General features: G+C 38.8%; 1 protein-coding gene across 2 annotated transcripts in view; it reads right to left on the bottom strand.

Annotated features, from left to right (window-relative positions):
- LOC126188980 (uncharacterized) overlaps positions 1–13,295 on the bottom strand; it is a 188,311-nt gene that overhangs the window by 60,026 nt on the left and 114,990 nt on the right. For both annotated transcript variants that reach the window (XM_049930768.1, XM_049930769.1), the window contains exons 4-8: positions 12,198–12,364; positions 12,017–12,099; positions 8,147–8,263; positions 7,547–7,633; positions 2,009–2,119 (exon numbers count right to left, since the gene is read on the bottom strand). In XM_049930768.1, the coding sequence (XP_049786725.1) occupies positions 2,009–2,119; positions 7,547–7,633; positions 8,147–8,263; positions 12,017–12,099; positions 12,198–12,364 (565 nt within the window). The remainder of the gene's footprint in view (positions 1–2,008; positions 2,120–7,546; positions 7,634–8,146; positions 8,264–12,016; positions 12,100–12,197; positions 12,365–13,295) is intronic.

Here is a 13,295-nt window from a genome sequence, read left to right as displayed (position 1 = left end):
TGTCATTCAATCGTTGATAATTATGCCTTTCTCATGGATATGTCTTCAAGTCATCGAAAAAGTTAATCACACACACACACACACACACACACACACACACACACACACACACACACACAAGCTCAAGGTATTAATCACACAAAATGTACAAGAATACTTGAGCTTTGTAGAAGTAGAGAATGCTTGTGCCAAAGTGTTTAAGCATACATGAGCGTCAAGCTTGTAGCAACATATATTTCCAAAAAATTTAAAGTGTAAAAAGGGAGACTTTTTTTCACAAAAATTAAGATATGTTTGCAATAAGTATAATATAAATGGAGAAATAGTTGACCCTCCTCCCAGCACTGGTGTATATTGTATGTCAAAATCATTGCAAGCTTAAATTATGATGATGCTGCCCTCTGGACAGCACAATTTATTTTTCAATAAGAATATGTAAGCTACCTCAAAACTCTTATTTCAATTCACTGCCTCAACCAGCTTTACTTCTCTCTCTCTCTCTCTCTCTCTCTCTCTCTCTCTCTCTCTCTCTCTTTGCTTCACAAGTGCAGCCAGACAAGCAGACGCCATTAATAAACTTAACCCATGAGAGCTATGACACTAACTGTTAAGATGATGACTAGTGCTTTTTGGGTAGTGCTTGAGGATACCATAATCTGTTATTAACAACAGATTAAACTGGCAACACATTTCACACTTTTTGAATTTCAACATTAATTTTTAGGATTAGCTCAAGAACCCCAGTCTGGAATGTATGTATGAAAGTAGCTTTACACTGAAGTGACAAAAGGCATGGGATAGTGATATGCACATATACTAATGGTGGGAGTACCACGTACACAAGGTATAAAAGCACAGTGCATTTGTATTCAGGTGATTCATGTGAGAAAGTTTGAGACGTGATTATGGATGCATGATGCAAATTAATAGACTCTGATAATGGGATGATAGTTGAAGCTACACACATGGGATATTCTATTTCAGAAATTGTTCGAAAAATCAATATTCCACAATCCACAACGCTTGTGGGGCGCTCAACAGCGTGGTTATCAGTGCCCGTACAAGTACCCAATCTTTGCTCAGTCCAATTGCGCCACATTCCTGGATGATGATGAAATGATGAGGACAACACAAACACCCAGTCATCTCGAGGCAGGTGAAAATCCCTGACCCCGCCGGTAATCGAACCCGGGACCCCGTACTCGGGAAGCGAGAACGCTACCGCTAGACCACGAGCGGCGGACAGCAGACGACAATACAAGTGCCTTTGCTATCAGCAGAACAGCTCCTGCAGTGCCTCTCCTGGGCTTCTGGCCATATCCACTGAATCCTAGATGTCTGCAAAACTGTGACCTGATCAGACAAGTCCCAGTTTCAGTTGTAAGAGATGATGACAGGGTTCGAGTGCAACCCAGACGCCACAAACCCAGGTCATCACCAAGGCACTGTGCAAGCTGGTGGTGGCTCCATAATGGTGTGGGCTGTGTTAACATGGAAAGGACTGGGTCCTCTTGATGTTTGGCTACTTTGAGACCATTTGCAGCCATTGAGAGACTTCATGTTCCCAAACAATGATGGAATTTTCATGGATGACAATGCTACATGTCACCTGACCAAAACTGTTCGCAACTGGTTTGAAAAGCATTCTGGATGATTCAAGCAACTGATGCGGGCACCCAGATTGCCTGACATGAACCCCATCAAATACTTATGGGAGATAGTCGAGAGGTCAGTTTGCACACAAAATCCTGCACTGGCAACATTTTTGCAGTTATGGATGGCTAGAGAGGCAGCACGGCTCAACATTTTTGCAGGGGGCTTCCAACGACTTGTTGAGTCTGTGACACATCAAGTTGCTGCACTACGCAGGGCAAAATGAGGTCCTACACAATGTTAGGGGACATCCCTTGACTTTTTTCACCTCAGTGTAGTACATTCAATGTTTGAAGTAAATGCTTGTAATGAATAATAAAATGTCTGTAGTAACAAGCTAATTTAATAATCATACCAAATGTAGCCTCATCTCGAAGAGGTGGCAGAGTGTTTTCATATGGAGGAGGTTGTGGTGGTGCAGATGGTCTGTTGCATGGTATCTGCTCTCCAAGAGAAGGCTTCCGTCCTGTAATGATGAGCAACAAGTTACTCCCACCATACTGCCAATCCCATTTCTCAATTGTGTTTTACTTTAGGCATGTGTGTTCACAATTGCCACTCACTAGCAGCATATAATAAGAGCACATATATTTGCTACGTAGCAAGCAAAACCAAATATGGATGTTTTCAACACAAACAATAATAAAGTATCTGGTAGTAGGGCTATTATTATGGTCCTAAGCTATGCAACACATGAAGTTTAAATTTATATAGCACATCCTTAAGGATGTGGAACTTGTCATAAAATTAAGTTACATAACATATATTTCATAAAAAGAAAGGAATGATTAAGTTGTTTCCACAGATCATAAATAAAATAGTCATCATGGATGGGGACTAGTTCAAAACATTGGAAATCTTTCATTTAAGAGTTCAAACAAACTTGTGACAAATAACGTATATGCATGTACAAGGATGTGTGTCAAATGGAAAGCATTTACTACTACTTTACTTTCATGACATTATTATACTGAAGATGTACGGAATCAGAACCGGCGAGGGGGGGGGGGGGGGGGGGAACACTTAGGCATCAAGGAGGAGTTGTGAGACATAAACGAAAGTTGGTAGGTGTGTTTCTACATCTGAAAGATAATGTCTATTCAAATTTCGTGCCAGGTGTATAAGAGTGACACAAATAGCGCATATCAGGTCTGCTTCAAACACACACTGCAATGGTTGTGAGCATTAGTTATATTTGGGACTGGACATGGTGAGTTGATGTTAGTCGAGAACAGCTTTCAGGTGACAAAGACGCAGTTATCAACATTTCACAGAGCTTGGACGAGATCATGGAATGGGGCTTTGAAATGCTGGATGTTCCTTCTGTGATACTGCAAAAAGGATTGGCAGGAATGTAGCCACTATGCAAGATTGCTGGCAGCAGTGGTCACAAGAATGTACAGTCAGAAGAAGAGCGGGCTCCGAACAGCCATGTGACACTACTGAGAGGGAAGACCATCATGTTCAGTGACTGCTCTGGCACATCTTACTGCTTCTGTAACAGCATTTTGAGCAGCAGTTGCAAATAAACTCTTACAAGCTGGTCATTTCAAGGACAGCTCCAAGCCAGATTCCCTGTAGTGTTCAGTCCACTGACTCCAAACCACCAACATTTGCAAATTCAGTGCTGCCAAGCGAGAGTGCATTAGAGGGCAGATTGGATGTCTGTTGTGTTTTCTGATGTAAAATGGTTCTGCTTTGGTGCCAATGATGGCCATGTGTTGGTTAGGAAAATGCCAGCTGAGGGCCTGCAACCAACCTGTCTGCAAGCACTCTGGAACTAGACCTGGAGTTATTGTCTGTGGCACGATTTTGTATGACAGCAGGAACACACTCGTCGCTATCCCGTGCACCCTGATTGCAAATTTGTACATAAGTCTGGTGATTCTACCTGCTGTGCTGCCATTCATGAACAGTATTCTAGGGGGTGTTTTCCAACAGGATAATGCTCACCCACACGATGCTGTTTTAACCCAAAATACTCCACAGAATGTCGGTATGCTGCCTTGGCCTGTTAGATCACCAGATCTGTCTCCAATGGAGCACGTATGAGATATCATCAGAAGACAACTCTAGTGTCATTCACAACCTGTATTGACTGACCAATTGCAACAGGCATGGAACACCATCCCACAAACTGACATCCGGCGTCTGTAAAATGCAATGCATGCGTCTGCATACTTGGTAAGTATGGTAAGACAGAGATTTAGGAACCAGGTTTTAAATTGTAAGACATTTCCTGGGGCAGATGTGGATTCTGACCACAATCTATTGGTTATGAACTGCAGATTGAAACTGAAGAAACTGCAAAAAGGTGGGAATTTAAGGAGATGGGACCTGGATAAACTGAAAGAACCAGAGGTTGTACAGAGTTTCAGGGAGAGCATAAGGGAACAATTGACAGGAATGGGGGAAAGAAATACAGTAGAAGAAGAATGGGTAGCTCTGAGGGATGAAGTAGTGAAGGCAGCAGAGGATCAAGTAGGTAAAAAGACGAGGGCTAATAGAAATCCTTGGGTAACAGAAGAAATATTGAATTTAATTGATGAAAGGAGAAAATATAAAAATGCAGTAAATGAAGCAGGCAAAAAGGAATACAAACGTCTCAAAAATGATATCGACAGGAAGTGCAAAATGGCTAAGCAGGGATGGCTAGAGGACAAATGTAAGGATATAGAGGCTTGTCTCACTAGGGGTAAGATAGATACTGCCTACAGGAAAATTAAAGAGACCTTTGGAGATAAGAGAACCACTTGTATGAATATCAAGAGCTCAGATGGCAACCCAGTTCTAAGCAAAGAAGGGAAAGCAGAAAGGTGGAAGGAGTATATAGAGGGTTTATACAAGGGCGATGTACTTGAGGACAATATTATGGAAATGGAAGAGGATGTAGATGAAGACAAAATGGGAGATAAGATACTGCGTGAAGAGTTTGACAGAGCACTGAAAGACCCGAGTCGAAACAAGGCCCCGGGAGTAGACAACATTCCATTTGAACTACTGATTGCCTCGGGAGAGCCAGTCATGACAAAACTCTACCATCTGGTGAGCACGATGTATGAGACAGGCGAAATACCCTCAGACTTCAAGAAGAATATAATAATTCCAATCCCAAAGAAAGCAGGTGTTGACAGATGTGAAAATTACCGAACTATCAGTTTAATAAGTCACAGCTGCAAAATACTAACGCGAATTCTTTACAGACGAATGGAAAAACTGGTAGAAGCTGACCTCGGCGAAGATCAGTTTGGATTTCGCAGAAATGTTGGAACACGTGAGGCAATACTGACCCTACGACTTATCTTAGAAAATAGATTAAGAAAAGGCAAACCTACGTTTCTGGCATTTGTAGACTTAGAGAAAGCGTTTGACAATGTTAACTGGAATACTCTCTTTCAAATTCTGAAGGTGGCAGGGGTAAAATACAGGGAGCGAAAGGCTATTTACAGTTTGTACAGAAACCAGATGGCAGTTATAAGAGTCGAGGGGCATGAAAGGGAAGCAGCGGTTGGGAAAGGAGTAAGACAGGGTTGTAGCCTCTCCCCGATGTTATTCAATCTGTATATTGAGCAAGCAGTAAAGGAAACAAAAGAAAAATTCGGAGTAGGTATTAAAATTCATGGAGAAGAAGTAAAAACTTTGAGGTTCGCCGATGACATTGTAATTCTGTCAGAGACAGCAAAGGACTTGGAAGAGCAGTTGAACGGAATGGACAGTGTCTTGAAAGGAGGATATAAGATGAACATCAACAGAAGTAAAACGAGGATAATGGAATGTAGTCAAATTAAGTCGGGTGATGCTGAGGGAATTGATTAGGAAATGAGACACTTGAAGTAGTAAAGGAGTATTGCTATTTAGGGAGTAAAATAACCGATGATGGTCGAAGTAGAGAGGATATAAAATGTAGACTGGCAGTGGCAAGGAAAGCGTTTCTCAAGAAGAGGAATTTGTTAACATCGAGTATAGATTTAAGTGTCAGGAAGTCGTTTCTGAAAGTATTTGTATGGAGTGTAGCCATGTATGGAAGTGAAACATGGACGATAACTAGTTTGGACAAGAAGAGAATAGAAGCTTTCGAAATGTGGTGCTACAGAAGAATGCTGAAGATAAGGTGGGTAGATCACGTAACTAATGAGGAGGTATTGAATAGGATTGGGGAGAAGAGAAGTTTGTGGCACAACTTGACTAGAAGAAGGGATCGGTTGGTAGGACATGTTTTGAGGCATCAAGGGATCACAAATTTAGCATTGGAGGGCAGTGTGGAGGGTAAAAATCGTAGAGGGAGACCAAGAGATGAATACACTAAGCAGATTCAGAAGGATGTAGGTTGCAGTAGATACTGGGAGATGATGAAGCTTGCACAGGATAGAGTAGCATGGAGAGCTGCATCAAACCAGTCTCAGGACTGAAGACCACAACAACAACAACTTGCATTCAACATTGTGTCTATTACACCAGTCATTAATGCAATAGATCTTCACATTGGAAATGGCTTATCTCATGATTACATTAACCTTACTATGTTAATCACTCACATACATTACCTAGATGAATGTATTCAACACTCTAAATTAATTTATTTATTTGGTGTTGTGATTTTACATTTTCATGAACAATTAGTCATGAATAAATTCTTTTGGCTCCTCTTAAACTGAAGATTAGCAGTTAAACTTTGAAAGGTGTGTTATTGAAATTTTATGTTTCTGAATAATATACAGCTTACTAAACTAGTATGACTGATTCCTAATGTAGCTTAATCTTGTTTCTAGTGGCTATAACATGTTGTATTGGATTACATTACTTCTTGCAGCAGTCTTCTAAGTGTCAATGCATAACCTGCCTCCCACAGAGAGAAGTTGTGTTAAAAGTTCAGTAGCATGTGTTACTTTACAAGCCTTCAAACAGCTAATGCAAAGATTTATGAAGTTCGAAAATACTTGCCACACCCTCTTCTTGCTGTCCAATTATTCTTCAAGCCTCTGGCCTTTTGAGTAAATGCTGTAATGTTCTCAGCAGACTGTCAACATTCGAAGAGCGGTAGAGCCACGTATTTGCACTGAATTGCATACTGACATTGGTGAATCCACTACAAGAATCCTGGCCCTGGAGTCAGACTGAGGACGTTGAGATGGACTAATCAGCGACATGATGAATCGTGCTATTGATAGGCTCCATCCAGTATCTGTCTAGGTCACAGTATTCAAAGACAGTCAGATGTAGACTGTCCAGTTTACATTGTGGCAGCACTTAATCAGAAACTGCTCCATTTAAGAGGGGAAAGAGATCACTGGACTTCTACTCAACAGTCACTTTCCAGTGAGAGGCATCTGCTAGGCCAGCAGAGCAGAATGTGAGATCAGTAGTGCAGATGACAACCATTACATGACTGAAGTGCATGTTATCACCAAAAACATATTCAGAAGACATAGCTTTTGACACAATTGCACTACCCCAGGGCAGGTTGCCATAGACCCCTCCCCCTCCCCATACATTATGTGCAACACAATCTCCAACAAAAAAGAATAGTTAGCATTGCTCTAAAGTACAGTTTCAGAGACTCTTTGTATATAGCTCTGTGGGCACAAAATCTCAAGCTGCTGGACATTTATTCCTTATGAGAAACTTTATTCTGATTTGTCTGAGTTTCCTTGTTAGTCAGAACACAGGAAGAACCAGAAGTGAACAAGTAAAAAATACCTTTCATCTTTACAAAATTTTGAAAACTGGAAGTCTTGGCATTATTAAACAACTCAAAGAGGAAGAAGGAATACAACAATACAACATACAAAGATCTTAGAAGTCAACATCATAGCTTAAACAAGTAAATATTTCTTAATTCAAGACCAAATTAAAGCATTAGCTTTTCTGGTGTTTGTCAGAATTACATATTTACCATTTGTATTTCCCAACAGTGGTGACATGCCATTTCCAGACCCAGCATTGAGTGTTTCTTGCATGTTTTGAACTGCTTGATCAGCACCTATTCAAAATGGTAAAAATTTCATGTAATACAGATTGTATTGAAATTATTGTACCTTCAACTTCAGGGAGCTACCTGGTTCTGACTTACACACTACATGGATACCAGATTACCCAGTCTTCTTGTCTGATGACAACACATGAATCTCCTAACAGATTGTGTGTCAAAGATGACTGATTTTCATGAAATTGACAGTTTTTCAAAAGTCCTGCATCCAAATTTCAACAAATTAATGTCCAAGTATTTTTCTCGTAAGAAACATTAAAATTAAACTAAATCTGATAACCATCTCACTCAACCAATCACTAAATCATACAGGTTTTTATAATCATACTGAATAACCTGAACTGAAATAAGTCTTCAAATTTTTGGATAGGAGAGGCAAGTAAGAGACTTTCAAGTAGAGGTATATAACACAAAATATTTTACTTGAAAACAAAATACATCAAACAAAAATCTATCTTAATTAGATATTTAGCATACAATATCTGACCAACCAAACAGGCTGCTTACCTCTGTACCTCATTTTCCTCCATCTATGTATGAGATAACCAGCAACTATCACCACAATTGTAACAATAACACCACCTATGATAAGCATTGTTGTATAATTCACTGATGGTGCAGTACCTGAAAAACAATTACACAATTATTAACTATCTTTTTAATGCAAAATGAATGATGACAATGCATGTTTGTAAACGAGCATTTTGTCATTCCTATATAATGAAATTAGTGACAGTCAGCAAAAACAAAACCACATTCTGATAATAGGGCTTGAACAGTTTTATGGGTATGACAAAAAAATAGGAAACAAATGGAATGAAAAATTGATAGCAGATAAGTCAATGAAAACCAGAAGTGCAATTTTCCACCACTGATCCTGACCTAATAACTAAATGTCTATTCAGAGTCAATGTGTTTACTGCCTTTATATTAATTTTTTTCTATCATTTTTGTCCAATGTACTGCACTACATCAAGTTTTGTTTTTACTTTTTAGTTTTGACTTTACAAAAATACACGTTTCTTGCAGACAATATATTCATAAAAAATAATTTACAATGATCAAAGCCTGTAACATGCTACGGTTTAAGAAAACTGTCTACAATGAATCATCAAAATGTCAGAGCTACCAGAGCTGGCAGTCAAGTGTGTGTGAGGTGTGCTTGTTTGTGTGAATGAACAGAGTGTGAGTGTGATTTTCTTTTTCTGATGAATGCTGTAGCCAAAAGCTAATGACTTTCAACTGTGTCTGCAACTTTATGTTTCAACTTTACAGTAAGCAGTACTCTATCTATTCCTTTCTCCTTAGTTGTTGATAATCCAAGCTGGAGTTTCCATTGTTTGATTCTCCAAGTTTAATCCCTTACATGTCCTTACTTGTTTTGCAATCTTTTCTTTTTTTCCACACACACACACACCATCGATCAGTGGTATGTCTCACAACTAATAGTAAAATATTTAACTTCGTAGTTAAATGAAAACCATATACCTATCTACTTCAGCACTACAAAAGTGTGTGGCTAACAATTTATTTTAATTTCCAATGTTATGGCTACTCTTCTGCTGTTATTCTTCAATTCAAAATTATCTTGAGCAAGACATAAATGGACAAAAATCTTCAATCTCCCATTAATATTTTGTAAAAAGGCACTAGAAAACTGCATAACTTTTATCTCAGCATGTACCTCATTTATGTTTACAGGAGCGGACAAGGTAAAACCACTCACAAGAGAATGATTTTGCCTCAGTGTGAAGGTTACACGTACAGGAGAAAAACAATAAATTATGGTACATTTGGCACAGGAAAAATTCTCCATTATGGCAGTACTCTATGATAAAAAAGACAGATTGCAATCTAGTGCAGCCGGTCCAAACAAGCTCCTCTAACTGTACTCAATCCACTAACAGATCACTGTAAGTTGCTCATCCTATCCACTCCCAGTTGCAGTTTCTTACACACTCATTCAACCTAACACATTGTCATTATCTCTCTGTCTCTCTCTGTTATTGTCTCCTGTGTCACAGTCACAGTCCCCTTCATTCAGTCCTACTACTACAGTCTCCTCTCACTGTCACACTCTCCATATTGCTCTCTCTTACTGCTAATTTAATTCCTTCCTTCCTACTGCTACTGTCTCTTCTCACTGTTACTATCTCTCTCTTCCTCATTGTCATTTACTCACTCTCACCCACTTCCACTTTCTCTTTATTCCCCCGCACTGTCTCCTTCACTCTTTTCCTAGAACTGTTCTGTCACTGTCTACTATGTTCCAATGCCACTGTGTCCCTCTCTTTCTCCCACACTGACACATTCTCCTTTGCTCCTTCTTAACACAGCCACCATCAACTGTCTTCCAGTATTTATTACTTTCGCATCTCTTTGCCAGTGCCACTATCTTCTTCTCTCAGCATTAACAAGTGTGACTGTGTTCACATGTCAAAATTTTTAAAGGTGATTTTACGTGTACATGTAGGATAACTTTGAACCACTGTATCTTGGAAACAGATAAAGATTTGAAGAATTTTCAAGAGTGTTCGAGATCAAGATCTTATGAATACATTGCAGCCATCTCCGGATGTGTGGCTGGGTTTGTGTATCCAAGAAACAAGTTTTTGAAGTGTTTTTGAAAAACAGATAACGATTTTTGAAAATGGGGAGATGGCCCTTCTAGATACATGCCTAGAGCATGTACCATTAAAATTTGAGCAATTTGCTGCAGATATGTATTATTTAGAATTTGTCTCATACTGGATTTTACATGTAGCAGTAGAGCAATTTTGAAAATCTGTATCTTGGAAATGGATAAAAGGTACTAGGAAAATTTTCAGTGTTGTTGAATATTGAGACCTTAGGAATATATTGCATGAATTCAGCCATTTTCTGTGCTTAGCCATCTTCGAATCCTTGGCTGGGTGGTCTGATGGAAAAAACACCTTTTGTGGGGTTTTCCAAGGAACCACCCATGAACTAATGGCACCCCTGTAATATCCATCAAGCCACCGTAGACCACATCAAATGCAGAAAGAACCAACTGGTTTACTCCGATTGCCTAAGCAAGAGGAAGTGTGTAATATTCATGCTCTGAGCCTGTACTGTAGGACCATGAAGATAAGATATGAGAAATTAGGGCTTATACGGAGGCATATAGACAGTCTTTTTCCCTCACTCTATTTGCGAGCGGAACAGGAAAGGAAATAACTTGTTCTGGTACAGAGTACCCTCTGCCATGCACTGTATGGTGACTTGCGGAGTATCAATGTAGGTGTAGATGTAGATAGTGACGCTAAGATGATCCTTCTGTTGGGTATACAAGTGGCCCCTAGCTCAAGGGCTACCTAAATATTTGACCCTACCTTTTTTATCACCAACAGAATCCAAGATACGAGCACCAGAAAATCCCGTTTTTATGTGCAGCATTTCGAAACATTAAGTACGTATGCTGTCGCATACCAGTAGAAGAAATAAAGCTGCTCATCAAGTAGGCAAGTTGGCACCCAAGATTAAAATGTAAGTACAAACTTACATTGGACTCCTCCCATCAGTTCATATCTTTTAACCATTGTGCAAACCTTGTCAGTTCCAAATATCCAGAATGCTGATGAGACATAGATACAGATCAAAAATTTGGTTAAGCAGACTAAAATTAAAAATAAATGAAAAAAAAAAAAAAACCAGATGTACCAGTTCAAGAACAAAGTTTGTAACTCATCACCATAAAATAAGCGCTTCTAGTGAAATTGGCCTGTAAAAATTCATCTTAAATTAAAAACTTCATGATTGCCCACAAAGAACCTTCCATGAAACTTTGAGATCAACTGTCAAGTAGTAAACATACTTTTATAGTTTGATGTTCCTCGATTGTGAACCTGTTGTATTATGTGAAGCTCTAATATGTAGTAGAAAGCAGCTGCAAGTAGGATTTGCTTCAGGATTGGAAATACAGAAAAACTGTACTGTAGCTATATAGCTTCAGTGGAAAGCTACATGGTAAACACGATTCCAAGTATAAAATTTTGTACCTGTTTAGTTCACAGTTTCCTCTTGGAACTACTACTAGTTGGCACACTTGGCCTAAAGAGTTATTCCAACACTCTCTCTTTTGTGTATTATTTATTATTACATTTTCTTTTCTTTCTTTTTGTCCCCTGCCCCTAATTTTTTTTTTAATTCACAACTTTCCTTGGCCACATATTGTGACTTTTGTTTCAGCAAGAGACTACATTTACTTGGCCAAACAAAAATCTTGTGTGAATTATGGTGCCGTGTTGTTAACAGTCAACACAGTCAAGGATTGCAGTAAAAAGACAACAAAAAAGGAGATAAGTAAAAATTTCAGAACTTATGACAGCTATACAAACAACTACAATGTGGTCTTACCAGGTATCAGTACAGGAGCAGGCTTTTCCATAATCCTGCAGTAATCCCTCTCATTGCCATTTGTTAGAATCTCTGCTTCATAGCTAAGGGAAAAAAATGAAAACGATCAAAAACTATGGTAACACTGAAACACTGTTGACACAATAAGAGAGTTGCACTTGGAGCTGTGGTGTACACTCACCCATCAACGCACTCTCCACATTCACTAGGTTCCCTTGCACATATCTTCTTTGCATTTGGTTTCCTGTAGTATAATGCACAGTTATAACAATCAACACAACTTCTCATTTTATAGCAGAACATATTTTCTGAGCATTCATGGTCTTCTTCACAACCAGGATGAGCTAACTGCAATAAAGATAGACAAAATTACAGCAAAATTCTAAATCTAAGAATGGAAACATCGAAATGAGAGTATCCAGAAACTGTACGAAGGAGAAAAGCAAATCAGTTACTAGACACTTAAGATGCTGTAAAGCAAAAACCACACTTTCTTAAAACATCAAGTCAATAGGGCAAACAGCATTATTTCATATTTGTTCTCAAGCTAAGTGCTGTAACCAAGTGCTGATTGAGGGCGTTTATTAGTAATAACATCATTTTCCCCATAATTATTTGAAGAAAGAATAAATATTACTAAATGCATTCAATTACTTAACTGGATAGATAAAAAATCTACTCACCAAGTGGCGGCAGAAAACACACATAATAGACTGTTGTGAATGACAAGCTTTCGGAGCCAGTGGCTCCTTCTTCATGCAGAAGGGCTGAAGAGGAAGGAAGAAGGGTGACTGTAAAGGACTGGAGAGGTCTAGGAAAATAATAATAATAATAATAATAATAATAATAAAGATTTTATTGTCTTTAGGCCATTACAGCAATTGACAACGTCAAATGAAGTTACAATTTATAATACAGTGTGATAAGGTATTGACTACTGAAATATATTAGCTTATATTACAATAAATGTACACTGGGTCATCTGTTGGATTACTGCATTTTACAGTTGAAGAATTCATTGATGTCATAGAACGGGTGGGCAATAAACCAGTCTTTCTTTGAATGTATGTTCAGGAAGATCCTGTATGGCATGTGGCAGCTTATTAAATAGTTTGTGCCCTGTGACTTCATAGCTATTTATTGATTTTGATAGTCTGTGCAAAGGTGTGTATATGTGTTTGATGCTTCTTGCGTTGTAACAATGTACATTTTCTCTACGTTTCACATCTTGTAGGTTCTTCTTCGTAAAGATTAAGACATTGTATATATAGAGGTTTAT

The sequence above is a fragment of the Schistocerca cancellata genome, chromosome 5 (genome assembly GCF_023864275.1).
Source record: "Schistocerca cancellata isolate TAMUIC-IGC-003103 chromosome 5, iqSchCanc2.1, whole genome shotgun sequence".
NCBI lineage: Eukaryota > Metazoa > Arthropoda > Insecta > Orthoptera > Acrididae > Schistocerca > Schistocerca cancellata.
The sequence above is the reverse complement of the archived record's forward strand: the minus strand, read 5'-3'. Positions and strand labels throughout refer to the sequence as shown.